This window comes from Leucoraja erinacea, chromosome 21 (assembly GCF_028641065.1).
Source record: "Leucoraja erinacea ecotype New England chromosome 21, Leri_hhj_1, whole genome shotgun sequence".
Lineage (NCBI taxonomy): Eukaryota > Metazoa > Chordata > Chondrichthyes > Rajiformes > Rajidae > Leucoraja > Leucoraja erinaceus.
In genome coordinates, this window is record NC_073397.1 from 15604555 (window position 1) to 15632209 (window position 27655).

The 27655-nt window shown below is 45.7% G+C and overlaps 1 protein-coding gene across 5 annotated transcripts; it reads right to left on the minus strand.

The window, feature by feature from the left end:
* Positions 1–1675: 1675 nt before the first annotated feature.
* On the minus strand, positions 1676–26065 carry LOC129707280 (tumor protein p53-inducible nuclear protein 2). 5 transcript variants are annotated; one of them, XM_055652196.1, is made up of 4 exons: positions 25796–26065; positions 14244–14554; positions 3834–4161; positions 1676–2084 (listed from the first exon to the last, which is right to left on the minus strand). In XM_055652196.1, exons 2-4 carry the CDS (start codon positions 14359–14361, stop codon positions 1835–1837), a joined length of 696 nt encoding a protein of 231 aa, XP_055508171.1. In that variant the 5' UTR covers positions 14362–14554; positions 25796–26065; the 3' UTR covers positions 1676–1834. The 5 variants fall into 5 exon arrangements, with proteins under 5 accessions (XP_055508171.1, XP_055508175.1, XP_055508172.1 ...); XM_055652200.1 differs by having other exon boundaries at positions 3834–3966; positions 25796–26050; XM_055652197.1 differs by lacking the exon at positions 25796–26065 and adding an exon at positions 25623–25687.
* Between the last annotated feature and the right edge of the window lie 1590 nt (positions 26066–27655).

Genomic DNA, 27655 nt, shown 5'->3' on the forward strand with positions numbered 1-27655 from the left:
AAAATATATCCACAATCATATAATTTTTCATGCTGGTTGATTAATCTAATCCAGTGGGTTTTCTCTGGGTGCTCCGGTTTCCTCCCACACTCCAAAGATGTACAGGTTTGTAGGTTAATTGGCTTCAGTAATATTGTAATTTATTCCGAGTGTACATGACAGCGCTGGTGCGTGGGGAATCGCTGGTCGATGCAGACTCGGTGGGCGGAAGGGCCTGTTTCCACGCTGTATCACTAAAATTAAAAAGGTGATTAAGAGGCCAGTTGGTATAACTCAGATTCCAGTGTGGCCAAGGATTTGTAGGGTGGAAAAAGGGACTGCCATCCATTTTGATGAGCGATGTGATTAATAGACTCCTACTGGAAGTGAAGTTCACTGGAAAAAAAGCACATCAGTGTTTTAATTGTGAATGAACGTGGTTCTAAAACCAACAAATAGACATCAGATAACAGCAGAACACAAAGTACTGGAGGAATTCAGCAGGTCGGGCAGCATCTGTGGAACGAATGGACAGAGAGTGTTTTGAGTCAGAACCCTTCTTCAGACTTGGGTTGGGACCCTTCCCTCGACCCAAAATGTGTCTGTCTTTTCTCCCCACAGATGCTGCCTGACCCGCAGAGTACCTTAACCACTTTGTGTTTTTGCTGAAGGTTCCAGCATCTACAGTTTCTTGTGTCTCCTGGCATCAGATAAGACAACTTCATCCAGAAGCAAGCGACATCTGCATTGCGGCCTAATCAAGCAAGTAAGTTGGCTTCAGATAATACAAAAGATTGAGATAGTTCCAATGCGGATTGCAATGAGGATACTTGCCTTAGATATGGACAGTGTTCATTTTGGAGGGACTAATGTGTAGGTCCATGTAGTGACAAAAATCCAGTGGACACTATTGATAGTGTTGGATTTGGAGGAGGTTCCAGCAGAAATAGTTATTCTATGTATCAATTGTTGAATGGAGCTAGTATATTATTCTGATAATGGTGCTGTGTGTCGAAAAAGCTTGATCAATGAGATTGTTGACCTTCTTGTGAAGCCTAGGAATGAGGCAACATCTAACATGACCTTGTGTGATGATAAAAGAAGGGAGATCTTTGATTCTGGGACCAGCAAGTGATATGCAAAGCTCAAGGTCAAGATTATGAATGTTCAGAAATTACATGAATAAAAGGCTAAGACTTCTCTGAACTGGGATGTGACAGGTTCAGGTGAGAGGGACCAGGGAAATCGCAAAAGGAGATTTCCTGAACCAGTGAGAAAAATCCAGAGTACTCCGTAAACTTAGCAATAATTCTTTGCGAAAAGGGCAAAAGGCAACTGTATCCATTTTAATCCTGATGCGTCTTCCCAGAGATATGGATTGAAGGTGAAGAACGGTCGACACACTTGAGTTGCAAGTGGAGTCAGGCTGAGTTAAACCGACAGAGCTGACTGCTGCCGGCTGGTAGTAGGCAGGTGCAGTTGACGCTTCCCATTCCCCACCCATTGGCACCTTGACATTGCAACTTGCCTGAAAGCATTCACAGGGCAAAGCGGGCACTAGGTTCTACCAGCCAATGTAACTGAGGCTTAGTTAGGAAGGGAAGCTCAAGCTCGTTTACGCATTTCCTAAAGATGAAATAAAAGAGGTGAGCCAAGCAGAAAAGGACAAGTTGGAGAAGGTCCCAAATGATGTGTCTTTGTCGGAGCATGGAACAACTTTTATTTTAAAAGAGCTACGCTCAGAACCGAAAGGCCAGCTAAAATGAAAACCTTGTGCGGTGAAGTGCACAGTTTGTCCGAAGTTATTGTTAATGCCATCCGACTGCCCCCTAGCGCCCGGGTTTCATGAAATGGTTTAGTAGTTGTATTGGCGTCGGGGTGGCTGGTACACAAAGTTGCCTTGATGTTTGGTCCGGTGGTAGCGACACTCCCTTGCAAGGTTCTGCCTCTGAATCCCGTTGCGGCTCAGTTGACGTTTCTCCGCCCGTTGTTTCGCCCGTTGGATGCGGCGGATCTGATTGGCCTTTTCCAACGCGCCAGTTCGTCCCAAGACGGCGGCAGGAGCTGGTGGTGCCCACCGGTCCACCCTGGCACGAGTTGTGTGTCTACAAATAGAGCAACAAGGCACCGTTCAAAATTGTGTCGGAGGGAATTGCAGATGCTGGTTTAAACCGAAGATGGACACAAACTGCTAGAGTAACTCAGCAGGTCAAGCAGCATCTCTGGATGGAAGGATTGGGGGACGTTTCAGGTTGAGACCCTTCTTCAGACTGAACCATTCGTTCAGAAACGTCAACCGTTCCTTCTATTCTGAGATGCTGCCTGTCCCCGCTGAGGTACTCCAGCTTTTTGTGTCTGCATTTCAAAATGTCTCTGCTGCCATTGAATTTTCTAACACTGAGAGAGCATTCATCTCATTACATCCACACCACACCTCCAGATTCAGGGACAGTTTCTTCCCATCTGTAATTAGGCAACTGAACCAACTAAAGAACGAACCTGACCTCCCATCAACTTCATTGGAGACCTTCGGACTATCTTTAATGGGACTTTGATGGGCTTTATCTTGCACTAAACTTTATTCCTTTTATCCTGTATCTATACACTGCAGAGGGCTCGATTGTAATCATGTACAGTCTTTTCACTGACTGGAGACTTTTCACTGTACCTCAGTACAGGTGGCAACAATAAACTAAACAAAACCTTTGTTTTTCTTCGCATCAATGGGTTTCTTGATTATCACAGGTACAGTGAAATGTCTTTTTGTCTACAGCTCAGCAAGACTATCACCATACATAAGCACCATCCCCTGGTTAGTACAGAATGTACAGAACAGCTCACTGCCTGCATGCAAAGGTCACCATCTTGGCGTCATTTTACAGTCCCAGCTGCAGCTAGCCACAAATGGACTTTATTGGATTTTATCCTGCACTACCCCTATTTATACTCACAGGAAAAGATTCACAGGAAAAGGGTATACTATTTTTTACATTCACAAGTAAAATGAAAATAAAAATATGTGTTTTGGTATTAATAGGACTGACATCCAATAATCTGGAAAGTCTGCTGGTCAGGCAACAACAGAGACACAAGAGTTCCAGATCATCGGAGTTATTGTGTATATTCAATCATATTGCAAGGGCTAACTCAGTGCATGAGTAAGAGAAGGAGTGACACTGTGATGCAGATGGTGGAGCTGCTGCCTCACAGCACAAGAGACCCTGGTTCAATCCCAACCTCGGATGCCATCTGTGTGGAGTTTGCACGTTCTCCCTGTGACCGCGTGGGTTTTCTCCGGGTGCTCCGGTTCACTCCCACATCCCAAAGACATGCGGGTTCATTGGCCTCTGTAAATTGGCCATCGTGTGTAGGAAGCGGATGAGAAATTGGGATATAATAGAACTAGTGTGAACAGGTGATCGATGGTCAGCATGACTCGGTGGGCTGAAGGGCCCGTTTCCATGCTGTATCTCTAACCTAAAAACAACAGCTCACCAAATCTTCATGGAAAAGGTTAAGGAGCATTTGGGAACAGGGGAGAGGGGGAGTAGAGGAGAGATTAAGAAAAGGAGTTCTAGAGCTTAGTGTGTGTGGGGAGTGGATGAGTAAGTAGAATAAGATGGAACTAGTGGGAGCAGGTGATCGAAGGTCAGCGTGAACTCGTGGGGCTGTAGGACCCATTTCCATGCGGTATCTCTAACCTCTAAAGTTAACTGCTTTTTTTTTGCATTTACGTAGCAATTTGTTTTTGTTATGTAGCTTAAACAATCAAAGGTAAAGGCGCTTCCAATCTCAACTACGCCCCTTCCCCCCCCCCATCCCCCTTCATTTTCTCCCACTCAGGCAGTTCTTACCCACTGTTGACTTGGCTGGGCTCCTCCCGGGTACTGATGTTGGTGTTGCTGTCGGCATATACAGACATACTCGGGTGCTCAATGAGTAGGTTTTCCAGGGGGCTGCTCGCCACTTGGACCTCATCCTGGCCCTCTGCAGTAAAACAGGGGGGAGGGGTGACAAACCAACTCTCGTCCAAAGTGCGGGGTGAAGAACATGGAGGTGAGGAGTCGCTGCCACAGTGACAGCGGGGCTCAAGGGAAGAAGGGGCCGGTGGAGGGGTGTCGTCAGGCACTTGGGTCTCCACCATCACCAACACTTCTTCACTTGAGGGGGAATTGCAATCATCTACATTTGCAACGTGCAGGGTTATAAAGGGGGGGAGGGGGGGGGGGGGGAGAAGGTGTGGAGGGGAGGGGGGGGGGGGGGGATGAGAGGGAGGGGGGGGGAGGGGAGTACATGCAATCATCCACAAGCGTGAATGGTGGTCACAATAACAGTTTGTGCGAGATAATCAAAAGAAGAATCCAATTGAAGGGGGTTGAAGGGAAAAGGAGGGAAGGGGGGTAAAAAAAAACAACAAAAAAAAACAAAAGAGACTGATTAGTCATTTTTTTCAGAATGACAGCATTTTTTTTTTTTAAGTCATAGGTCCATCAAGAGCAGACTGCTCAAGAACAATTTGCTCTATGGAACAAATTCCCTCTTGTAACAGTCTTGGGTTCCACTTCCCAACAGGTCTGATGAGAAGGAACAAGTTACAGGTTATTTTTGGAGCTGGGTTAACGAGGAAGCAGGAGGTAATATCTCTGCAGCGGCAGAGAACAGAGCAAAAATCAACGATCATAACCCAAATGTACGTGCATTACATAGAAACATAGAAAATAGGTGCAGAGTAGGCCATTCGGCCGTTCGAGCCTGCACCGCCATTCAATATGATCATGGCTGATCATCCCAACTCAATATCCTGTACCTGAGTTCTCTCCATACCCCCTGATCCCTTTAGCCACAAGGGCCACATCTAACTCCCTCTTAAATATAGCCAATGAACTGGCCTTAACGACCTTCTGTGGCAGAGAATTCCAGAGATTCACCACTCTCTGTGTGAAAATTTTTTTCCTCATCTCGGTCCTAAAAGATTTCCCCCTTATCCTTAAACTGTGACCCCTTGTTCTGGACTTCCCCCAACATCAGGAACAATCTTCCTGCATCTAGCCTGTCCAACCCCTTAAGAATTTTGTAAGTTTCTATAAGATCCCCCCTCAATCTTTTAAATTCTAGCGAGTACAAACCAAGTCTATCCAGTCTTTCTTCATATGAAAGTCCTGACATCCCAGGAATCAGTCTGGTGAACCTTCTCTGTACTACCTATATGGCAAGAATATCTTTCCTCCGATTAGGAGACCAAAACTGTACGCAATACTCCAGGTGTGGTCTCACCAAGACCCTGTATAACTGCAGTAGAACCTCCCTGCTCCTATACTCAAATCCTTTAGCTATGAATGTTAACATACCATTCGCCTTCTTCACTGCCTGCTGCACCTGCATGCCTACTTTTAATGACTGGTGTACCATGACACCCAGGTCTCGTTGCATCTCCTCCTTTCCTAATCGGCCACCATTCGGATAATAGTCTACTTTCCTGTTTTTGCCACCAGTGGATAACCTCACATTTATCCACATTATACTGCATCTGCCATGCATTTGCCCACTCACCCAGCCTATCCAAGTCACCTTGCAGCCTCCTAGCATCCTCCACACAGCTAACACTGCTCCCCAGCTTCGTGTCATCCGCAAATTTGGAGATGTTGCATTCAATTCCCTCGTCCAAATCATTAATATATATCGTAAATAGATGGGGTCCCAGAACTGAGTCTTGCGGTACCCCACTAGTCACTGCCTGCCATTGTGAAAAGGACCCGTTTACTCCTACTCTTTGCTTCCTGTCTGCCAGCCAGTTCTCTATCCACATCAACACTGAACCCCGGGAATTACCACGGGAAATCTTCTTCATTCCCACGTTCCGCCAGTGAATCTGTGGAATTCATTGTCACAGACGGATGTGGAGGCCAAGTCATTGGGAATTTGTAAAGTAGAGATCGATAGATTCTTGATTAGACAGTAGACAATAGACAATAGACAAAAGGTGCAGGAGTAGGCCATTCGGCCCTTCATGCCAGCACCGCCATTTAATGTGATCATGGCTGATCATGCACAATCAGTACCCCGTTCATGCCTTCTCCCCATATCCCCTGACTCCGCTATCCTTAAGAGCCCTATTAGTAAGGGTGTTAAAGGTTATGGGGAGAAGGCAGGAGAATGGGGTTGAGAGGGAAAGATAGATCAGCCATGATTGAATGGCGGAGTAGACTCGATGGGCCGAATGGCCTAATTCTGCTCCTATGATATATACATACCAATCATGTTCAGTCACTCTGACATAATACAACTTCTACATTTAAAAGTAGTGCCCATTCATCTTATGGTATAAATGGTAATTCAGAAGGATCCCCTCTCCTTGGGGAGGTTTCCCTGCTCAAAGGCGTGTGGCTTTGTAGGTTAAATGGCCTCGGTGAATCGTCCCTGGTGTGAAGAGTGTGGATGAGAAAGTGGGATAACATAGAACTAGTGTGAACGGGTGATCGATGGTCGGTCGGTGTGGACTCGGCGGGCCCGTTTCCACGTTGTATCTTTGCATCAATTCAATCAATCAAGAATTCCAAGGTACTCAAAAATGCTGGAGAAACTCAGCGGGTGCAGCAGCATCTATGGAGCGAAGGAAATAGGCAGCGTTTCGGGCCGGTTTCGGCCCGAAACGTTGCCTATTTCCTTCGCTCCATAGATGCTGCTGCACCCGCTGAGTCTCTCCAGCATTTTTGTGTACCTTCGATTTTCCAGCATCTGCAGTTCCTTCTTAAACAATCAAGAATTCCATCCTTTTAGTTGGGAGGCCAATGAAGTTTCGCGAATGTGAAGACAGACACAAAACGCTGGAGTAACTCAGCAGGTCAGACAGCATCTCTGAAGAAAAGGAACAGGTGACGTTTCGGGTCGAGATCCTACAACATTTTTCTAATGTGAGCAGAGCGTGGCTGCTCTAACACTATCCCAGGGTTCAGCTTAGAAACGAGGATTTCAAAGCAAGGATGGGCACACGTGGACCTGCCCTTCACTTGGCTCCTGTTGCTTGGGCAGGTCCATTAATTGTCATATTGGAGAGGGTATTCTCCAGCAAGCCTTCCTTTTAATGGCCATCACTTATCCCCTCGAGTACGTGCTGGTGAGCCGCTACGTTGAACTCTCATGGTCACGCCCTGAACTGGGCGGGGAGCTTTCAGGGTGGCACAGTAGCGCAGTGGTAGAGTTGCTGCCTTCCAGCGCCAGAGACCCTCGCTGGGTGCTGTATGTATGGCCCGCTTCCATGCTGTTTCCCCAAATCTACAAACCTTCCCGCTGCCTGACCCACTGAGTTACTCCAGCACTTTGCGTTTACCCATCACACAAGTTGTATGTTATCCCACTTACTCATCAACTCCCTGTGCGCAAGGATTAATTTACAGAAGCCAATCGACCTCCAAACCAACCCCCCACCTTTTTAGAGAATGGGAGAGCAATCTCGAAGGCACAAAAGTAGGCCATCTGGCCTTGTTTCCTGCCGTTCAATAGCTTTTAAAACACAAGATCAAATTGCTCTGTCAACCCTTCTTAATAATGTACATCAGACCGTGTTTTCTATCTATTATTCACAGCATCGCCACGCATTTCTCTAGTCTCGTAGGGATGTAGATGACAAGTGAAGCAGCTTATCCAAGAGCTAAATAGGAACATTATCAGGGCAGTCGCATCCTAGTTCTAAATACAGAGAAGGACACAAAGTGCTGGAGTAACTCAGCGGGTCGGGCAACATCTCTGGAGAAAAAGGATGGCTGATGTTCCGGGTCGGAACCCCTTCTTCAGACCGAAAATAGCTTTTTATTATAAACCAGCATCTGCAGTTCCATGCTTCTTCATTTTGGGCTGCTCCACTGCAAAATATCTTCAAGATAGACTTACTTTGAAGACCTCCTCCTCCTCTCTCCGATGATAGTTATGTGACACCCCCTCTCACTGCTTCCCCACTCTGATTTCTGCTGCCCTCCTCGAGTCGAAAGAAGGGTCCCGTCCCAAAACGTCACCTATTCATGCTCTTCAGAGATACTACCTGACCCGCTGAGTTACTCCAGCATTTTATCCCTTTTGGAACTTTGAATAAATCAGTTACAGGTCCTTGTCCCCAAAATTTGTTTGATTCCCATAACTTTTGTCTTGTCCACAAGCCTCCACCATCCCTCATCTTCCTCCTTTACCACAGTGTCCAAGGGGCAGCCTAACCATGTGTTCTTCCTATCCCGACATCCAAGTTGAAGCCCAGTGCTGGTTTTTGCAGGGCTCTGAAGTCTAGACTCTGGAGTCTGAAGAAGGGTCTCGACCCGAAACGTCACCCATTCCTTCTGTCTGAACATGCTGCCTGTCCCGCTGAGTTACTCCAGTATTCGGTGTTCCTTCACACAGCAACAACTTCCGAATCAGTTGAGACCCAGAGGCAAGGGAATACCGCTCCCAGTACCAGTAGAAATATCAGCTGCACTTCACGCGTTCACCTGTAGGAGTCAGCTGTCCACAACGCACAGTTAAATCAGAGTATTCGTGGAACTGCAGATGCTGGAATCTGTGACCTGTAATGTGAAGAGCTGTAGGCTGCACTGGATTTAAGCCTGAAGAAAGGTTCCCAACCTGAAACGTTCTTTAGCGATGCTGCCTGACCCGCTGAGTTACTCCAGCACTGTGTGCCCTTCTCTGGATTGTTATCCTTCTGTTTCAAGGATTATCCAGTTAATGATCCAATGCACTCACTACTACAATACTGGCACAATGGGGTCGAGGTAGAGTTGCTACCTCACAGCGCCAGAGACCCGGGTTCAATCCTGACTATGGGTGTCTGTCTCTACGGAGTTTGTACATTCGCCCTGTGACCGTGTGGGTTTTCTCCGGGTGCTCCGGTTTCCTCCCATATCCCAAAGATGTGCAGGTTTGTAGGTTAATTGGCTTTGGTAAATAACCCTAGTGTGTAGCATAGAACTTGTGTGCCGGTGATTGTTGGTCGGCGTGGACTCGGTGAACCGAGGGGCCTGTTTCCACACTGTAACTCTAAACTTAGCTGAACTAAATATGGACTATTTCTATGTATTGCTTATTTATATCAGTACTTCTTCAATTTCTTTTTCCTAGACATGGAAAATTGCATTCGCTCTTGTAAACAGTCTCAGAGATCCTTTGTGTAGGAAGGAACTGCAGATGCTGGTTTACACCGAAGATAGACACAAAATGCTGGAGTAACTCAGCGGGAGAGACAACATCTCTGGAGAGAAGAAATGGGTGATGTTTCCAGTTGAGACGATCGGTCTGAAGTTACTTTGTAATGTGAAGAGCTGCAAGCTGCACTGGATTTGAGTCTGAAGAAAAGTCCCCGACCCGTAACGTCACCTATCCATGTTCTCCAGAGACGCTGCCTGACCCCTTGGGTTACTTCAGCGCTTTCTGTCTTTTTTTAGTTATCTATCCTCAGAGATCCTTTCTTTCGTTCCACGGCAACCAAGGTGACAGAGAAGATGATTTGGAGATGTAATTTTTCGGGTCGGGACCCTTCGTCAGATTCATTCCAGTCCATTCCCTCACACAGATGTCACCTGACTCATTGAATGCCTCCAACACCTCGTGTTTTGACCTTAGTTAAATGATACATCCGAAGAAACGGAAGATCAAATAGAACAAGTTGTCCAACAACTTTAGGCTGTGCACGCCACACAAAAGAAGAAGATACATCCGAAGAAGACCAAGACATACCGAACGCACAGTCTCTCCCCCAGAGTAGGGGAATCGAGAACCAGAGGGCATAGGTTTAAGGTGAGGAGGGAGATTAAATAGGAACCCGAGGGGTACCTTTTTTTTTTTTTTACACAACGGGTGATGGGTGCATGGAACAAGCTGCCGGAGGAGGTAGTTGAGGCAGGTACTAATGCAATGTTTAAGAACATTTAGACAGGTTCATGGATAGGACAGGTTTAGAGGGATATGGGCCAAAAGCAGGCAGGTAGGACTAGTGTGTATAGGACATGTTGGTTGCTGTGGGCAAGTTGGGCCAAAGGGCTTGTTTCCACACAGTATGACTCTGAGTACACCAAGCCTTTTAACATGGTGGTAGCAAAAAACATTCACTGCAAGAGTACATTAAATCTGTACTTAAAAAAAACCTGCCAGGACACAGGGAAACTGGATGGATGGCCCTTGAAGATCTGAACTATAGGGGGAGGATGGGCAGGCTAGGACTTTACATCTTGGCCGCAGGGTCACCTTACAGAGGTGTATAAGATCATGAGGATAATAGGGTAGATGCACAGAAGTCTTTTATCCAGAGTAAGGGAATCAAGAACAGAGGACAAAGGTTTAAGGCGAGAGGGGAAAGATATGATCGAAACCCAAGGGACAACGTTTCCACACAGAGGATGGGAGGTAAGATGGAACGAGCTGCCAAAGATAGTTGAGGCAGGTACTGTAATAACATTTAATATGATATTTGGACAGGTACATGGATAGGAAAGGTTTAGAGGGATATGGGCCAAACGTGCGCAGATGGGTCCCGTGTAGATGGCATGGGTATGTTGGGCCGAAGGACCTGTTTCCGTGCAGTATAACTCAATGGCTCGATGAGTGGGACTATCTCATCTCAGAGAGCCAGCATGAACATGACGGGCCAAATGGTCTTGAGTCTATATTTTGCACACAATATTCCTTCCAGCTAACATGCAGCTGGAACGAGTGACTGGAACTGGTGCCAGAGTTTGCATACTAATGACCTGAGGGACAGTTGCGGGCTGTTCCAAACAGGTTATTCTAGAGGCAAAAAAAACTAGGGGGAAAAACAAGCATGGAATATCTAAGCAGAACAGCAAGTTAAAAGGGGCAGGTTTTCATTGTCAAATTTCACCCACACGCAAATTGATTGGAGCTGAGTGAGCTCCTGGTTTTATCCCAGGACAGGTGGTCCCACCCACTGGTGGTCTGGAAACTGGTGGTCCCGCAACTGATCGGACAAAACTACGAGAGAGCATTTGAAAACCCAACACCACCCCCGAAAATGTGGCGCCTAGGCCGGGCGAGGCGGCTGATCCCGACCTCATTGGGACCTCCGTGGCCAATCAGCGCGTTGAATTTCCCCCTGTTTTTTCCCTATGGCTAACTTCTTAACTTTTTTTCGAATTCTTTGTGTCTAAGGGTCTTTTTTTTTTTATCACTCTTTCACACACTTGCTATCCAATCTCACTATCTTTACTTTTTTTCTTTTTAAAGTTTAAAATATGAAGTGGAGCAAGAAATATATTATGCTATTCTTGGCTTATATTATTGTAATGTACACTACTTCTAATAAATAAAATTATTATTATGCGGCCATTCTTGCCCAGCCGGAGCCCACAGATATTTGTAATTTGTGGGCCGGTATCACAGCCCCTCGGCTGCCCAGGGAGGCAGACGGTTCCAGTACCGTTGGACTCCACTCACAGGCAGTGACCTCTGTTGGTCCGGCAAAACAAATAATCCACAAGGCTCTGGAACCGAGGGTGCTGGAAAATCGGTGATGGACCTGCACGTGCTTTGCCAGATTCACTCGGAGGGACCCGTCTCTCTGAACTACAGTGTCTGGGGTGGGCAAGATGACTATAACCAACTGCATTAGTTTAGTATAGAAATACAGCATGGAAACAGGCCCTTTAACCCACCGAATCCATGCTGAACATCGATCACCTGTTCACAAAACGTCTATCTTGCCCACTTCCTACACTCCCTAGAGCGACACAATTGCACAGCGGTAAAATTGCAGCCTTACAGCGCCAGAGACCCGGGTTCGACCCTGACTGTGGGTGCTGTCTGTACAGAGTTTGTACGTTCTCCCTGTGACCGCATGGGTTTTCTCCGGATGTTCTGGTCCCCCCAACACTCCAAAGGCATACAGGTTTGTCGGTTATTTGGTGTGGAAGAAAAGTTAATATCCTTCCTAACTTAATTTTGATTGGAATTGAACAAAGTAACACAAGGGTGTTTTGGGTGTGATAGTTGGCATCTCTCGCTTGACCAGGTGCAGAAGAGTTTGTGTATATCGAGAAAGTAAGATTAGACGTATTACCTCTTGTCTGGGAATGTGTTGAAGGGTGGATGGTAAATGTAAACATGAAATGGTAGAGAAGATAACGAAGCTTGTTTTCCCTTCTGTGAGGAGTTACAATAGATCACCCGCGTCCCCTTCCGCGAGTAGCGTAGATACATTGCAGTAATTGAGAGGCTTATGATTGGCTTGGAGAGGGGATGGAGGCGTGGGCCACCTGAAAGGTGAGATAGCATAATGTCAAGATGCCCTTGTATTGTGTTTGACTTGTATTAACCATCTGTTGTTGAATAAGATTGACATAAGCGAAAAGAATGTTATGACTAATGAAATAATTGTTACCCATGTAGTAGATTGTGTATTTTCAGTTGGCTGTATCTATCGAAAAACAAAAGTTGTTTTCCTGCACATTATAACTGTCGGCTTATTCTGCGGTGAACTCAGAGAACTAGTTTTCTGCTGCCAACTCTCCATGAGATCCTGCAATAAAGTCTCTTGAAGCAAACCTGCAAAGTCTGTAACTTTTCGTTTTTCCTTTAATTTCCCACTATATTAATTAATTGGCTTAGGTAAATTGTAAAAATGGTCTCTAGTGTGTAGGATAGTGTTAGTGTACAAGGTGATTACCGGACGATGTGGACTGGGTGTACCGAAAGGACTGTTTCCACACTGTATCCCTAAATTCTAAACACTGATTGGGCCATTTCAATAATGGCAGGGCAATTTGGAAGGCGCAAAGGTAGGCCACCTGACCAACCCTCTTACAAACCTGTACGTCTTTGGGATGCGGGAGGAAACCGGAGCACCCGGAGGAAACCCACACGCAGTCACAGGGAGAACGTGCAAACTCCACACAGATAGCACCCATAGTCAGGATCGAACCATGTCCCTGGCGTTGTGAGGCAGCGGCTCTATCAGCTCTTCAACCCCTTCCTAAACAACATCCTTTTATTCTGATGCTGTGGCCTCTGCTCCTAGACTCTCCCACTAGTAGAAACATCCTCTCCACATCCACTCTATCCTGGTCTTTAACTATCCGGTAAGTTTCAATGAGGTCCCCCCTCATCTTACTAAACTCCATCGAGTACAGGCCCAGTGTCATCAAACGGTAATCACATGTTGACCCATTCATTCCTGGGATCATTGTTGTAAACCTCCTCTGGACCCACTCCAGCACCAGCACATCCTTCCTCAGATATGGGACCCAAAACTGCTCACAATATTCCAAATGCGGTCAGACCAGTGCCTTATAAAGCCTCAGCATTACATCCCTGTTTTTATCTTCTAGTCCTCCTGAAATGAATGCTAGCAATGTATTTGCCTTCCTTACTACCGATTTGACTAACAAATTAACTTTTTGGGGAATCCTTCCACAGCACCCCCAAGTCCCTTTGCCCCTTAAATTTCTGGATTCTCCCCATTTAGAAAAAAGTCTATGCCTTTATTCCTACAACCAAAATGCATGACTCCATATTCCGCTACACTATATTTCATCTGCCACTTCTCTGCCCACTCTCCCAACCTGTTCAAGTCCTTCTGCAGAATCCCTGCTTTCTCTACACTACCTGCCCCTCCACCGGTCTTCGTATCATCTGCAAACTTGGCTACAAAGCCTTCAATCCCCTTATCATTGATATCAAATCATTGTTTTGAAGAGTAGCAGCACTGGCCCCTGCGGTACTCTGCTAGTCACTGGCTGCCAACTAGACAAGCCCCCTTTATTGCCGACGATGTACTTTAAGAAAAAATTCATCCACTGCAGAGCATCAAACTTCACAACCTTTCATACTTCTATCGTTTCCCTGGACCTATGGAAAAATGATTAACCATAGAAGGCATCAAAATATAAATCACTTAACATAAGGTCATAAGTGATAGGAGCAGAATTAGGCCATTAGGCTCAGCAAGTCTACTCCGACATTCAATCATGGCTGATCTATCTCTCCCTTCTAACCACATTCCCCTGCCTTCTCCCCATAACACCAGTACTAATCAAGAATCGAACCATATCTGCCTTAAAAATCATCTTAGTGCCAAGGTACTTTGTAAGTGTGAATTTGATTTGGATCTGTAGATATATTTGTGAATAAAAGCACATGGTAACGTTCTCTCTAGCTCAGTGGGAAATTGTTTCCTACTCACTAGAAATGCTTTGTGGAATTAAATTTCAAGAGAGAGATTCTCAAGAAGAGCTCTACTGGCGGAAGCTGAGGTAACGTGCTTGGTAACCCACCTGGAAAGTCGACGATGAGCCAGCCGTCATCCTCCTTCTCGATCAGGCTGGGATCGGCAGCCTCGGGGCTGATCTCTTCCGTTTCCCCATAGAAAAAGCTGGTGAGTCGGTGGAACATGGTGGACTGGCTGTGAGGGCGGCCCGCTGTCTAACGGCCAGGTGGACAACCAATCTCCGAGGGACTGGCAAGAGGCTGGTAGCGGGCGAGCAACGTGCTGGGATCTTTCCTCCCTCCCCTGGCGCTGGCCGGGCAGTTGACCGCAGAGCAGAACTCAAAGGGCTGTCATAAGGTGTTCACTTGCAAAGAAGGCCTGCGATGGAGCAAAACAAAGAAGGTCACGCACTCAATTCACAATGAGGGATAACTCAACTAACATTGTGGAAGGAAGGAACTGCAGATGTTGATTTATACTGAAGATAGACACAAAAGTGCTGGAGTAACTCAACAGGTCAGGCAGCAACTCTGGAGAAAAGAGATGGTTGGCATTTTTGGTCAGAACCCTTCTTCAGACTGAAAACTTAAAACTAATGCTGTGTTTTTCTTCCCCACTCCCCAACCCACAATTGAACGAGGAATATCAGTATTAAAGGCGGCACAGTGCAGTAGCGGATAGAGCCACTCCCTCACAGTGCCGGAGACCCCAGTTCGATCCTGACCTCAGATGCTGTCTGTGTTTGGAGTTTGCACATTCTCCCTGTAACTGCATGGATTTCCTCCCGGTGCTCCAGTTTCCTCCCACAGCCCCAGTTCATGCGGGTTTTGAAAGTTAATTGGCCTCAGAAAATTGCCTCCAGTGTGTAGGGCGTGGATGCGAAAATGGGATAGTATAGAACTGGCGTGAATGGGTGATTGATGGTTGGCGTGGACCCAGTGGGCCAGAGGGCCCGTTCCCATGCTGTATCTCTAAAAAAAAACTTGCAGCATGTTCCACACACTCACTTGAAAATGTTGCTCCTCAGTTGCCCTTTAAGCACAAGGATGAGGGGTGATATTGTGGAGGTGTTTCAAATCATGAGGGGAATAGATAGGCTGAATGCACAGTCTTTTACCTGGGGGGAAAGGGAATCAAGAACGAGACATAGGTTAAGGCGAGAGGGGACATATTTAATAGGGACCCAAGGGGCTACGTTTTCAGATGGTGGTGAGTGTATGGAACGAGCTGCCAGAGGACGTAGTTGAGGCGGGTAGTGTAACAACATTCAAAAGGCACTTGGACAGATACTTGGAGAAATATGTACAAATTGTGGGTAAATGAGACTAGCACCCTTGTTGTGCCGAAAGGCCAGTTTCCATGCTGTATGGCTCTGTAAGGTCACCCTCATCCTTAAAGATGTATCAGTCAATCCGGGGAGTATTTAGAGGTTGACGTCTAAGTAGCATGAAAGAGAGATTGGAGATGGGGGAGGGAGAGGGGGGGAGACGGAAAGAAGGATTGATGGGTTTGCTTCAGACATTCAACAGGCTGAATGCCACAAGAAAATATATTTCCATGCTTCAAAAGCATTTCACTGGCATGTCCCCACACTGCCTGACCCACTGGAGTTCCTCTAGTACGGTGGCAGCACGATGGCACAGCGGTGGAGTTGCTGCCGCACAGCGCCAGAGACCCGGGTTCGATCCTGACTATGGATGTTGTCTGTGTGTGGTTTATACGTTCTCCCTGTGACCACGTGGGTTAATTGGCTTCGATAAAAATTGCAAATTGTCCCTTGAGTGTAGGATAGGGCCAGTGTACGGGGTGATCACAGGTCAGCGCGGACCTGGTGGGCTGAAGTGCCAGTTTCTGCCCTGTCGCTCTAAATCTAAAAACTATTCATTTGTTTTTTGGTCAAGTTTATTTTTCATCGGATGTCACAAGTGCTTAATGGCCAAAGTGCTGAAAGATTTCAATGACTGTGAGGCCTTTTAAATATTGTTTCTTTTAAAGTTATCTATTGAAAGCTTAGTTTAGTTTAGCGATACAGCCCTTCGACCCTCTGGGTTAGTAGCGACCAGTGATCCACACACACACTAACACTATCCTATACACACTATGGGACAATTTACAGAGGCAATTAGCCTACAAACCTCTATGTCTTTGTAGTGTGGGAGGAAACTGGAGCAACCGGAGAAAACCAAAACGTACAAACTTGCTACATCAGCATCCATAGTCAGGCCCAAACCCTGGTCCCTGGCACTGTAATAAGGCAGCAACACTGCCACTGCGTCACTGTGCCACCCGCAAATTCTGAATAGCTAAGACACAGCGGCTATTTACTGTATTTTGTACAATGGAATGTTTCACCCTAGACTGGGTCAAGCCTCGAAACAAAATGTCTCATACGTTACAATTGGAATTTTGTTTTGCAGCCCAGAGTTTCACATGCTACTAAATCAGATTAACAAAGCTACAGTAATTCTTTCCAGGAGAACGGGAGTGCCTGGGGCAGTAGAAATAATTCAACTTGGTGAGATAACAAATAAAACAAAGTTTAAGGTCACGGAGGAAGCACGTCCAATAATGTACAGAAACTTTGAACTGCGAAACCATGTTTTTCAAAGTAATGCTTTTGATGGATTGATTAGATGATACAGCATGGAAACAAGCCCCTTCGGCCCACTGACTACATGCTGACCATCCATCACCCGTTCACACTGGTTCTATGTTTCGCATGCACTCTCTACGCATGTTAGAGAGGCCAATTAACCTCGGGTGGCAGGGTGGCGCTGCCCGGGTTCGATCCTGACTATGGGTGCTGCCTGTGTAAGGCTTCTCCCTGTGACCTGCGTGGGTTTTCTCCAGGAGCTCTGGTTTCCTCCCACATTCCAAAGACATGTGGGTTTGTAGGTTAATTGGCTTCTGTAAATTGTCCCCAGTGCGTAGGATAGAAGTGGGGCGATCGCTGGTCCGCACGAACTTAGTGGGCCGAAGGGCCTGTTTCCACGCTGTATCTCTAAACTAAACTAAACGTTTGAGTATTTTGTTTCACACTACGTCAGATTACACCACAATCTCCGCACAATGATGGTGTTCTGCATCCCGCCATTGTATTTATCGGATCCATCATTACCATGCACGCTATTTACGCTACAGGTTTCACTGCGCCCTGCTGTAAATGGCAATAAACTAATCGAACCATTAGAGTTTGAAAGGCAGTGTAGGCATTTTCTAATCCCTGCTTCTTGATGAAGTTCCAGTTCAGCTTCCAATTTTGGTTCGATACCATTTCATGGAAAAAAGAAACCGAAATAAAAGCAGTCCAAAATACCACATTAGTGTGAAATTCAGTCACAACAACCTTCCGCAAATCCCAACCGACACCAACCCTCAACGATGCAGCCCCCTCAAAGTTATTCTTTGAAAAGAGTTTTAGTTTAGCTCAGTTTAGAGATACAGCACAGAAACAGGTCCTTCGTCCCGAGTCCGCACCGACCAGCGATCCCCGCACACTAACACAATCCTACACACCCACTAGGGGCATTGTCCTTTACATTTACCAAGCCAATTAACCTACAAACCTGTACGTCTTTGGAGTGTGGGAGGAAACCGAAGATCTCGGGGAAAACCCATGCAGTCACGGGGAGAATGTACAAACATCGTACAGTCAGCACCCGTAGTCGGGATTGAACCTTGGTCCGGAGCTGGATTCGCTGTAAGGCAGCAACTCTACCGCTGCGCCACCGTGACCGTTATTAGGATCCCATCGCAAACTCTCTCTCTCTTACTCATTGGTTACATAATTGTTCTTAAAAATAATTCCTCAACCTTCATTTCCCTACAATAAAGTCAAAGCGTCCGGCAATGTGAAAACAGGCCCTTCTGCCCAACTTGTCATTGCCTACCAAAATGCCCCATCTACACTAGTCCCGCCTACTGCGTTTAGCCAATATCCCTCTAAGCCTATCCTATCCATGTACCAAGTGTATTTTAATTGGTGTTATTGTACCTCAACTACCTCCTCTGGCAGCTCAGCTCGTTCCATACATTCACCATCTTCTGTGTTGAAAAAGTTGTTCCTCAGATTCCTATTAAATCTTTCCCCTCTCATCTTAAACCGATTTCCTCTGATTCTTAATTACCCTACTATGGGGAAAAAGGCTCTGTGCATTTACTCAATCTATTCTCCTCATGATCCTATACACCTCTGTGAGGTCACTTATCATCCTATGCTACCAGGGATACATAGAAACATAGAAAATAGGTACAGGATGGAGCCATTCGGCCCTTCGAGCCAACACCGCAGTCCTAGCCTAACCAACCTCTCCCTATAGCTCAGGCCCTCAAGTCCTAGCAACGCCTTAAACCTATGTCCTCTGGTTCTTGATCCCCAACTCTGGGCCAAAGTCACTGTACATTCACCCTATCTCTAAACCCTCCTGTACTCCAAGGAACTAGGTCCCAGGCTGCCCAACCTCCCCATACAGCTTGTGCCCCGAGTAAATCCTTTTAATGATCTCCCCGCCCCCTGCAGTATGGTGCAAGGAAGGGATTAACAATTACCTTGGTTACCTGATCTGCTTTCTGGATTAAGTATAATTTTGTGTTACCATGCTCCCTCTGTTAATAACAGATTATAACTAGAGAGCAGTCCTGAGCTACCATCTACCTCATTGGACACCCTCGGACTATCTTTAACCGGACTTTATCTTGCACTAAACATTATTCCCTTTATCCTCATCTGAATACTGTGGACGGCTTGATTGCATCATGTATAGTCTTTCCGCTGACTGGATAGCTCGCAACAAAAAACGCTTTTCACTGTACCTCTGTATGCGTGACAACTAAACAACTAAATAATATATGTGTAATTGAGGTAGAAAGGCAATAGGACTTTTTATATTAGGTACAAATAACTTATGGATCAGTTACTCTGAAGAATTTCTTTGGATATTAAAACTCTGGATTAAATAAATACAATCTGGAAAGAATGCAGAGTTAATAATACTTCACTTGGGAACAAACCTTGCATTGTCCTACATTTAATCCAAACTTAGATCTTGGATTCAGCGAAAGAATTCTAAAGCTCCATCTCTAAGATTTTAGTCCTAGTGGCAACACGATCTTAAATGAAATGCAAGCTAATCACAGGCACTGCCAACCAACTAATTGTGGCTTAGCCTTCCTTCTTCCCTCTTGCTCCAAATCCCCACATCAACCCCTCTATCCACAATGTGTAGTTAACACATTGTTAAAGAGCTGGGGCAGCAGGGCGAAGGCCGCGGACGCCAATAGGATTAACAGAACCATCAGGAACGCTGGCTCCGTCCTGGGGGCAGAGTTGGATTCGTGAGAGGTGGTATTGGAGGGGAGGATACTCCACAAACTGCGGAGAATCCTGGACAATACAGCTCACCCCCTCCATGACACACTGGTCAACCTGAGGCACACACACACACACACACAAGTGATGGTGGAGTCAGATAGGACAGTGATATTTAAGAGTATTTGCGATAGCATACGGATATGGAGGGATATGGTTTATGTACAGGCGGGTAGATAAGGTGGTATCATGTTTGGCTCAAATGTTGTGGCCACAGGGCCTGTTATTGTGCTGTACTTTTCTATGGTGGATGTTAGACATAGAAACATAGACAATAGGTGCAGGAGTAGGCCATTCGGCCCTTCGAGCCTGCACCGCCATTCAATATGATCATGGCTGATCATCCAACTCAGTATCCTGTACCTGCCTTCTCTCCATACCCCCTGATCCCTTTAGCCACAAGGGCCACATCTAACTCCCTCTTAAATATAGCCAATGAACTGGCCTCAACTACCTTCTGTGGCAGAGAATTCCACAGATTCACCAGTCTCTGTGTGAAAAATGTCTGGCCACCCCAAAGCAATTTATAGACAATAGACAATAGGTGCAGGAGTAGGCCATTCAGCCCCTCGAGCCAGCACCGCCATTCAATGTGATCATGGCTGTTCATCCAAAATCAGTACCCCGTTCCTGCTTTTTCCCCATATCCCTTGATTCCGTTAGCCCGAAGAGCTAAATCTGACTCTCTCTTGAAAACATCCAGTGAATTGGCCTCCACTGCCTCCTGTGGCAGAGAATTCCACAGATTCACAACTCCCTGGGTGAAATTTGTTTTCCTCATTTCAGTCCTAAATGGCCTACCACTTATTCTTAAACTGTGACCCCTGGTTCTGGACTCCCCCAATACTGGGAACAATTTTCATGCCTAGTTATAGCAATAGGATAGATTTTGTTATCAATGAAAATGAATAGATAAGTAATGTTCTATGTCTGCCTGCATCCAAAGTGAAGCGACAATACTGGGGGCTGGAACGATGTGGCATTTAGCGAGCTTTCAGAAAAGGCAAACACTTTATGAACAGACCATAATGAAACATTAATGCAGGTTAGGCGGTCCCCAATTTACAGGCATTTTATGTTTTCCTAACTGATTAGTGCTGTCAGGTTGAGAGCCACAGTTATGCATGCATGCAGTGTCTTCATCTGATATGAAGGGCTTCAGCAAAACATACAGTAGGTACTTTGGTAATTAATCTGCCAGTGCAACACAATAGACTCTACAAGCTGAATAATGGATAGGTGACGTTTCAGGTCGGGCCGCTTCTTCAGATTTCATAAGTCCATAAGTTATGTTCATAAGTGATAGGAGCAGAATTAGGCCATTCGGTCCATCAAGTCTACTACGCCATTTCAATCATGGCTGATCTACCTTTCCCTCTCAGCCCCATACTCCTGCCTTCTCCCCATAACCCATGACAACTGTACTAATCAAGAATCTATCAATCACCGCCTTAAAAATACACATCCACATCCTCCACAGCAGTCTGTGGCCATGAATTCCACAGATTCATTACCCTCGGATTAAAGAAATTCCTCCTCATCTCCTTTCTAAAAAGGTACGTCCTTTTATTCTGAGGCTAGACTCTCCCACTAGTGGAAACATCCTCTCCACATCTACTCTATCCAGGCCTTTCACCATTCAAGAAGTTCAAGTTTAGTTCTTGAATCTGATCCGTAACGTCACCTATCCGTGTCCTCTGGAAATTCTGCCTGAGTAGACCCTGAGTTACTCCAGCAGATTGTGTTTTAATTTGTAAACCAGCATCTGCAGTTCCTTGCTTTCTCTATTCACTTGCATATTTAATAACTGGCAGGCAGTGTACCATCTTTGTTCTTAGATTCTCGGGTATTCCACAAAATTCAAAGAGAAGACCCTTCAACTCACCCCAACCAGGGCAATTCCCACAGTCCGACAGGAGAACACAATTCCTTGTAACCCGTCTTCAGAGTCGTTAGCAAACTGTACCATTGAGCAGTGTAGGAAAAGGATGGGCAAACACAAACACGCCTGCATCAGATGATGAAAGATCCAAGCCATGTTACATGCGGCTCTGAGTCACAGAGTGGCTTGCAGGAAGTTGCATTATTCGGTTAATAGCAAAGACTCCAAACAGTTCAATCATTCCAATCAGCAGGGATCAACCCATATGTTTTGGTCCTGATGCAATATGCAAAGTTATTGCATTGATCTGTTTAAAGAAATACTTTACATGTGACGTCATTAATTCCAACTAAATAAAACAACAAGTGGTCAAGTTAAAGTGCACACGGAAAATAAAAGACTACAATGTCGATGCCAACTTGTCTTTGGGAACATGGTTCTTATGGTATTAGTTCAGTTTAGAGATACAGCATGGAAGCAGGCCATTCGGCCCACCAAGTTTGCATCGTCCAACAATCACCCGTACACTAGTTCTAACCTACACATTAGGGACAATTTACAGAGGCCAATTAACCGACAAACCTGCATGACTTTGGAATTTGGCAGCACCTCTGGGGAAAAGGAATAGGTAACGTTTTTTGGTCGAGAGCGTTCTTCAGACTGAGAGTCAAGGGAAAGGGAAACAAGAGATACAGACAGTACATAGGACAAAAGAATTATAGATACGCAGAAAGCAACGATAATCTTAGAAAGGTGGAGCCCACAATGGTCCATTGTGGGCTGTGGGCGAGGTGATAACGAGTTGTACAGAGAGTGGAACTCAACAGGGCGACAGTGAAACTTGTACGATGACTAGGGTTGGGAGTGGCTCGAGTTATTCAGCACTTCATTCCCAAATCCAGAGCGCCAACTTGCCAACTATCTATTTGCCCACACACACTCTGTTGGCAAGTGAATGCGTCCACCAACCCCAAGTCACTGAGATGTGCCAACCTGCCCATCTATCTACTTTGAAGAATTTCTCCTCCTCTCTCCAACACCCAATGTTAGATACAAAATGCTGGAGTAACTCAGCGGGTCAGTGGGCATCTCTGGAGGAAATGGATAGGAGACGTTTCAGGTTGAGACCCTTCTTCAGACTGACAGAGGGTGCTGCAGAACTCCCGTTGGAGATCCCATTGGCATTCACTTGCCAACAGAATGTGTGTAGTTTAGTTTATTGTCACGTGCACTGAGTTACAGTGAAAAGCCTACACATGATTACAATCATGTCGTCCACGGTGTACAGATGCAGTATAAAGGGAATAACGTTTAATGCAAGATAAAGTCCAGTAGAGTCTAATTAAAGATAGTTCAATGGTCTCTAATGATGTAGATGGGAGGTCAGGAGCACTCCCTAGTTGGTGATAGGATGGTTCAGTTACTTTGAAACAGCCTGATAACAGTCGGGGTGAACCTGAATCTGGAGGTATGGGTTTTCAAATGTCGAGTGACTGGGACGAGACTGGTCTTTGATTATGCTGGTGGCCTTGCATGAAGTGTAGATGGAGTCAATGGAAGGGAGGTTGGTTTGCGTGATGTTCTGGGAGACCTGCGGCCTCACTACACCAGATATCCAGGTTCAATCCTGACCTCAGATGATGTCTGAGTGGAGTTTGCATGTTCTCTCTGTGTCCGCGTGGGTTTCCTACGGGTGCTCCAGTTTCCTCCCACATTCCAAAGATTTACCGGTTTGCACGTTAGTTGGCCCTCTATAAAATTGCCCCTAGTGTGTAGGGCTTGGATGAGAAAATGGACTAACAGAGTGTGAATAGGTGATCGATGGTCAGATTGGACTCAGTGGGTCACAGGGGCAGTTTTTTATGATGTATCGCTAAGCTAAACTAAAACATTTTGGGAAATAGGGGGAAGAGGAATACAAACACCTTGATTGGATTCAGCAAAGAGTTGAAACACACTGGAAATCAAAGAGAATACAATTCAATTCTCTTTGAGAGATTTAATAGGAATGTGAGGACCAACTTTTTCACTCAGAGGGTGGTGAGTATATGGAACGAACTGCCACAGGAGGTATTTCATGCAGGTGTTATAATGGAATTTAAAAGACACTTTTTGGCAGGTACGTGGATAGGAAAGGTTAGAGGAATATGGGCCAAATGTTGGAAAATGGGACCAGCTTCGATGGGGCATTTTGGTTGGCATGGACATGTTGGGCCAAAGGGCCTGTTTCCGTGCTGTGTGACTCTGTGGGTATGCGCCACCATATTCAGGAACAGCTTCTTCTCCAGTTATAATGCTTCTGATCAGCCCTTCCATAAGCAAGGGCAAGATCAATTCTCCTCTACCTCATTGGACTTTGTCTTTGGAACTGTTACGCTACAATGCTGAGAACTTCATGCTGTATTCTGTATATTTCTCTTCGCTTTGCCCATTGTACTTAAGACATAAAGTACTAGAGTAAGTCAGTGGTCAGGCGGCATCTCTGGGACTCATTGATATGTGATGTTTCGGGTCAGGACCCTTCTTCAGACCTCACTTATAACTTCCCCGACCCATGAATTCCAGAGATACTGTCTTATCTGCCGTGTTACTCCAGCACTCTGTGTCTTCTTTTTAGTAATCCAGATCTGTCATTTCTTGAGCGTATATTGCACTCATTTTTGGCTTGATTATATTTATGTATTGTATTATCAGATTCTATTGCTTAACCTTTCACTATACCCCAGTACACGGGATAATAATAAATCTAAAATCTAAAAAGTGTTTTTTTTTATTTACACATAATGGCCAAAAACTATTAACAGCTGAAATTACTCCGCTGTCAAGACCTCCATTACTAAACCAGTAATAGTTTACTATTACTATTAAACTAGTAGGTAACTAGTAAGCTATTATTAGTTTAGTAATAAAGGTCAGCTGTTGAGACCTATATTACCAAACAAGTAATAGTTTACTAGTACTTTTAAACTTGTAGAAACAAAGAAACATAGAAATTAGGTGCAGGAGTAGCCATTCGGCCCTTCGAGCCTGCACCGCCATTCAATATGATCATGGCTGATCATCCAACTCAGTTTCCCGTACCTGCCTTCTCTCCATACCCCCTGATCCCCTTAGCCACAAGGGCCACATCTAACTCCCTCTTAAATATAGCCAATGAACTGGCCTCAACTACCCTCTGTGGCAGAGAGTTCCAGAGATTCACCACTCTCTGTGTGAAATGTTATTACTAGTTTGGTTATAGAGGTCTATAACTAAACTAGTAATAGTTTACTAATTAACTATTAGTTGTTAAGACATATATTACCAAACAAGTCATTGTTTACTAGTACTATTAAACGTACTTGTAATGTTAATACTAGTTTGGTAATAGAGGTCTCACCAGCTGACCTATATTACAAGTACTTATAAAGCTACATCTGTTAGTTGCAAGTGCGGACAAAGATACAATCATTACAAGTGCTTATAAAGATACAACAGCTGAATTGTTTTGGGGGGCGCAAGGATAATTCAGCCGTTGTATCTCTAAAAGCACATGTCTCTGCTCCAAAGTGTTGCTCCAAAACCGTTCAGCCCATCGCAGGTCTACTGGAAGATAGGTTGGCGAGTACCACGGAGATGGCTCCTTTAAGAAGCATTACGTCATTGTGCGGCTGCGTTTTATGTTAATAACCTTCACGTCACCTTATTGACTAATCGTAACTATCCAATACCGGCAAAAAAAAATCAGCTGTTCAACAATAGGAGAGCAAATCCAGGCTTGGATCAAACTGAACCCCCATAAATATTCCTAACTGTGGAGGAAAAGCTCTGGGTTTGAGTCTCCAATTACAGTCTCGCCATTTGATCTGACCACAAGAATAAATATAACTGGTACAGTTAATCCGCTTCCGACAGCCCGTCTGGGGAAAAGGAGGTATTATTATTATTATAGAACAAGGTCAGAGTTTGACGTACATCATTGTTGCAATCAACATTTCGAATGGATATACCGAGTTACTGGAAAAACAAGCTATTTATATATATCTCGCAGTAGCAGATCGGTGGGAGGGTGAGGGTCAGAGCAATGACAATCACATTGGGAAGGATAGTATATCAGGAAATATTGTAAATACCATTCCAGATAGACAAAAAAAATCCTAACATTAACTATTACACTAAAACGGAATATCTCCAACACGGCACTAATTATGAAATACCTCACATCAAGTGCATCCTCCAAGTTGCACAAGCGGTTACACAAGTAGTTACAAAGAGAGGGGGTAAAAAAACCCAACTGACCTGATACACAAGGAAAGATGTCATAATAACCGGGGTGAGGGGGGTGGTGAGGTGGGGGAGATAATTCCAAGCCAACGTTACTTAGGCTTACCTGCCTTCTTGTTTTTTGTAAGGAGTCCGCAGACTGCACCATGGAAAGCAAACAACAAACGAAAAAGACACGTCGCGGGGTGCTCAAGTGAGGTAGAACGAGATAACTTAAAATAAAAAAGTGCAGCCAGCTCATTTATTGAGGGGGAGGGAGGGAGAGAAAGATACTCTCCTTGCAGGGCAAGTCTCCCCAGTCGCTGTCTCCCTCATCTGTTATTTCAGCTCCAGCTGATCCCACGGAGTGTATCAGTTTTTAGAATGTCATGAACAGCTGATCGGCCTCCGAGAGGGGCGGGGCCAGCCCGCTGTGTGACGCAATCCCGGCCTGCCCGCCAATCAGGGTCGCCTTCATCCCCATCCCACGTGACCCAGCCCTGGCCAATTTGTTTTCAGGGTGAAGAAGGTAGATTGAGACTTACAGCCACAATAACACATGATGTCATTTTTTAAATGGAAATACGGCATTGGAAAATAAAGAAATATCAACTAACGTGGGATGGGCAGACGATGTTTTCACTAGTGGGTGAATCTAGGGCCACCAGAGAGGGAACAGCCTCAGAATAAAAGGACATACCTTTCGAAAGGAGATGAGGAGGGATTTCTTTAGCCAGGGAGGGTGGTGAATCTGTGGAATTCCTTGCCAAAGAGGGCTGTGGAGGCCAAGTCAATGGATATTTTTAAGGCAGAGATTGACAGATTCTTGATTAGTACGGGTGTCAGGGGTGACGGGAGAAGGCAGGAGAATGGGGTTGAGAGGGAAAGATAGATCAGCCATGATTAAATGGCGGAGTAGACTTGATGGGTCAAATGGCCTAATTCTGCTCCTAGAACTTATGAACTAGATGTATGAATAAATTCCTTATGTAAATTCCTTATATTATCTACTCGTCATTTTAATTTCACGTTTCATGTATCTTGTGTTTTATGACTGTTGGCAGATCAATTTCCCTCCTGGGATAAATAAAGTTCTATCATATCAGGAAGGCTTCCCGACTGGGACTGGGAACGCGGCCGGAGGCCTTTGTCCAGGTGCCGCGGTCTCAATGCCGTCCGGATCACCGCGTGGAAGCCCGGGTCAGGGCCCGGCTGGGGCCTCGCTGGTCGGAATCCGGATCGGCGGAGCGGCCGAAGGAGCCCGCGGCTGGGTCCCCGGGTCGGCACCACAGAGGCGTGACGTGGGGCGTCAACAGCGGTGAGGCCTCGCAACGATGGGGCCTTGGCGGTGGTGAAGCCTCGTGGCAGGGCGATGCCTCGAGGGTCGACCCGTAGTCAATGGTCAATGAGAGCTTGGAGGACTGCCATGAAGGGGGGGGGGGAAGAACAATGGAGGAGGGGGGGGGAGGGGACAAAGCACAATGGGGATCCAGCATGGGGGACCGGTGGGGGACAAAAGGGGGAGCTTTGTCAGCACCATAGGCGGCTGCTATTTGTATACATTGTGTAAGCAAGCAAATAATTTGACTGTACCTGGACAATAAAATATTCCTCCTATCGTATGGGTGCCACAGTGCCTCACACCACCAGAGACCCGAGTTCGATCCTGACCTTGGACGCTGTCTGTGCGGAGTTTGCACGTTCTCCCTGTGATCGCTTGGATGTAGGATTCCACCAGGTGCTCCAGTGTCCCAAAGACATCCCAAAGACATGCAAGTTTGTAGGTTAATTGACATTCTGTAAATTACCTCTAATATGGAGGGAGTGGATGAGAAAGTGGGATCACATGATTCCACTGCATCACATGATTCCAAAAAGTCGATGAAAGGAGACCAACTCCTTAAGAATTGGTCATATTTATCTATTAGTCGGAGTCTCATTTCTTCAAGGCGTGCTATGTCCATCATATTCCTAATCCACATTTTAA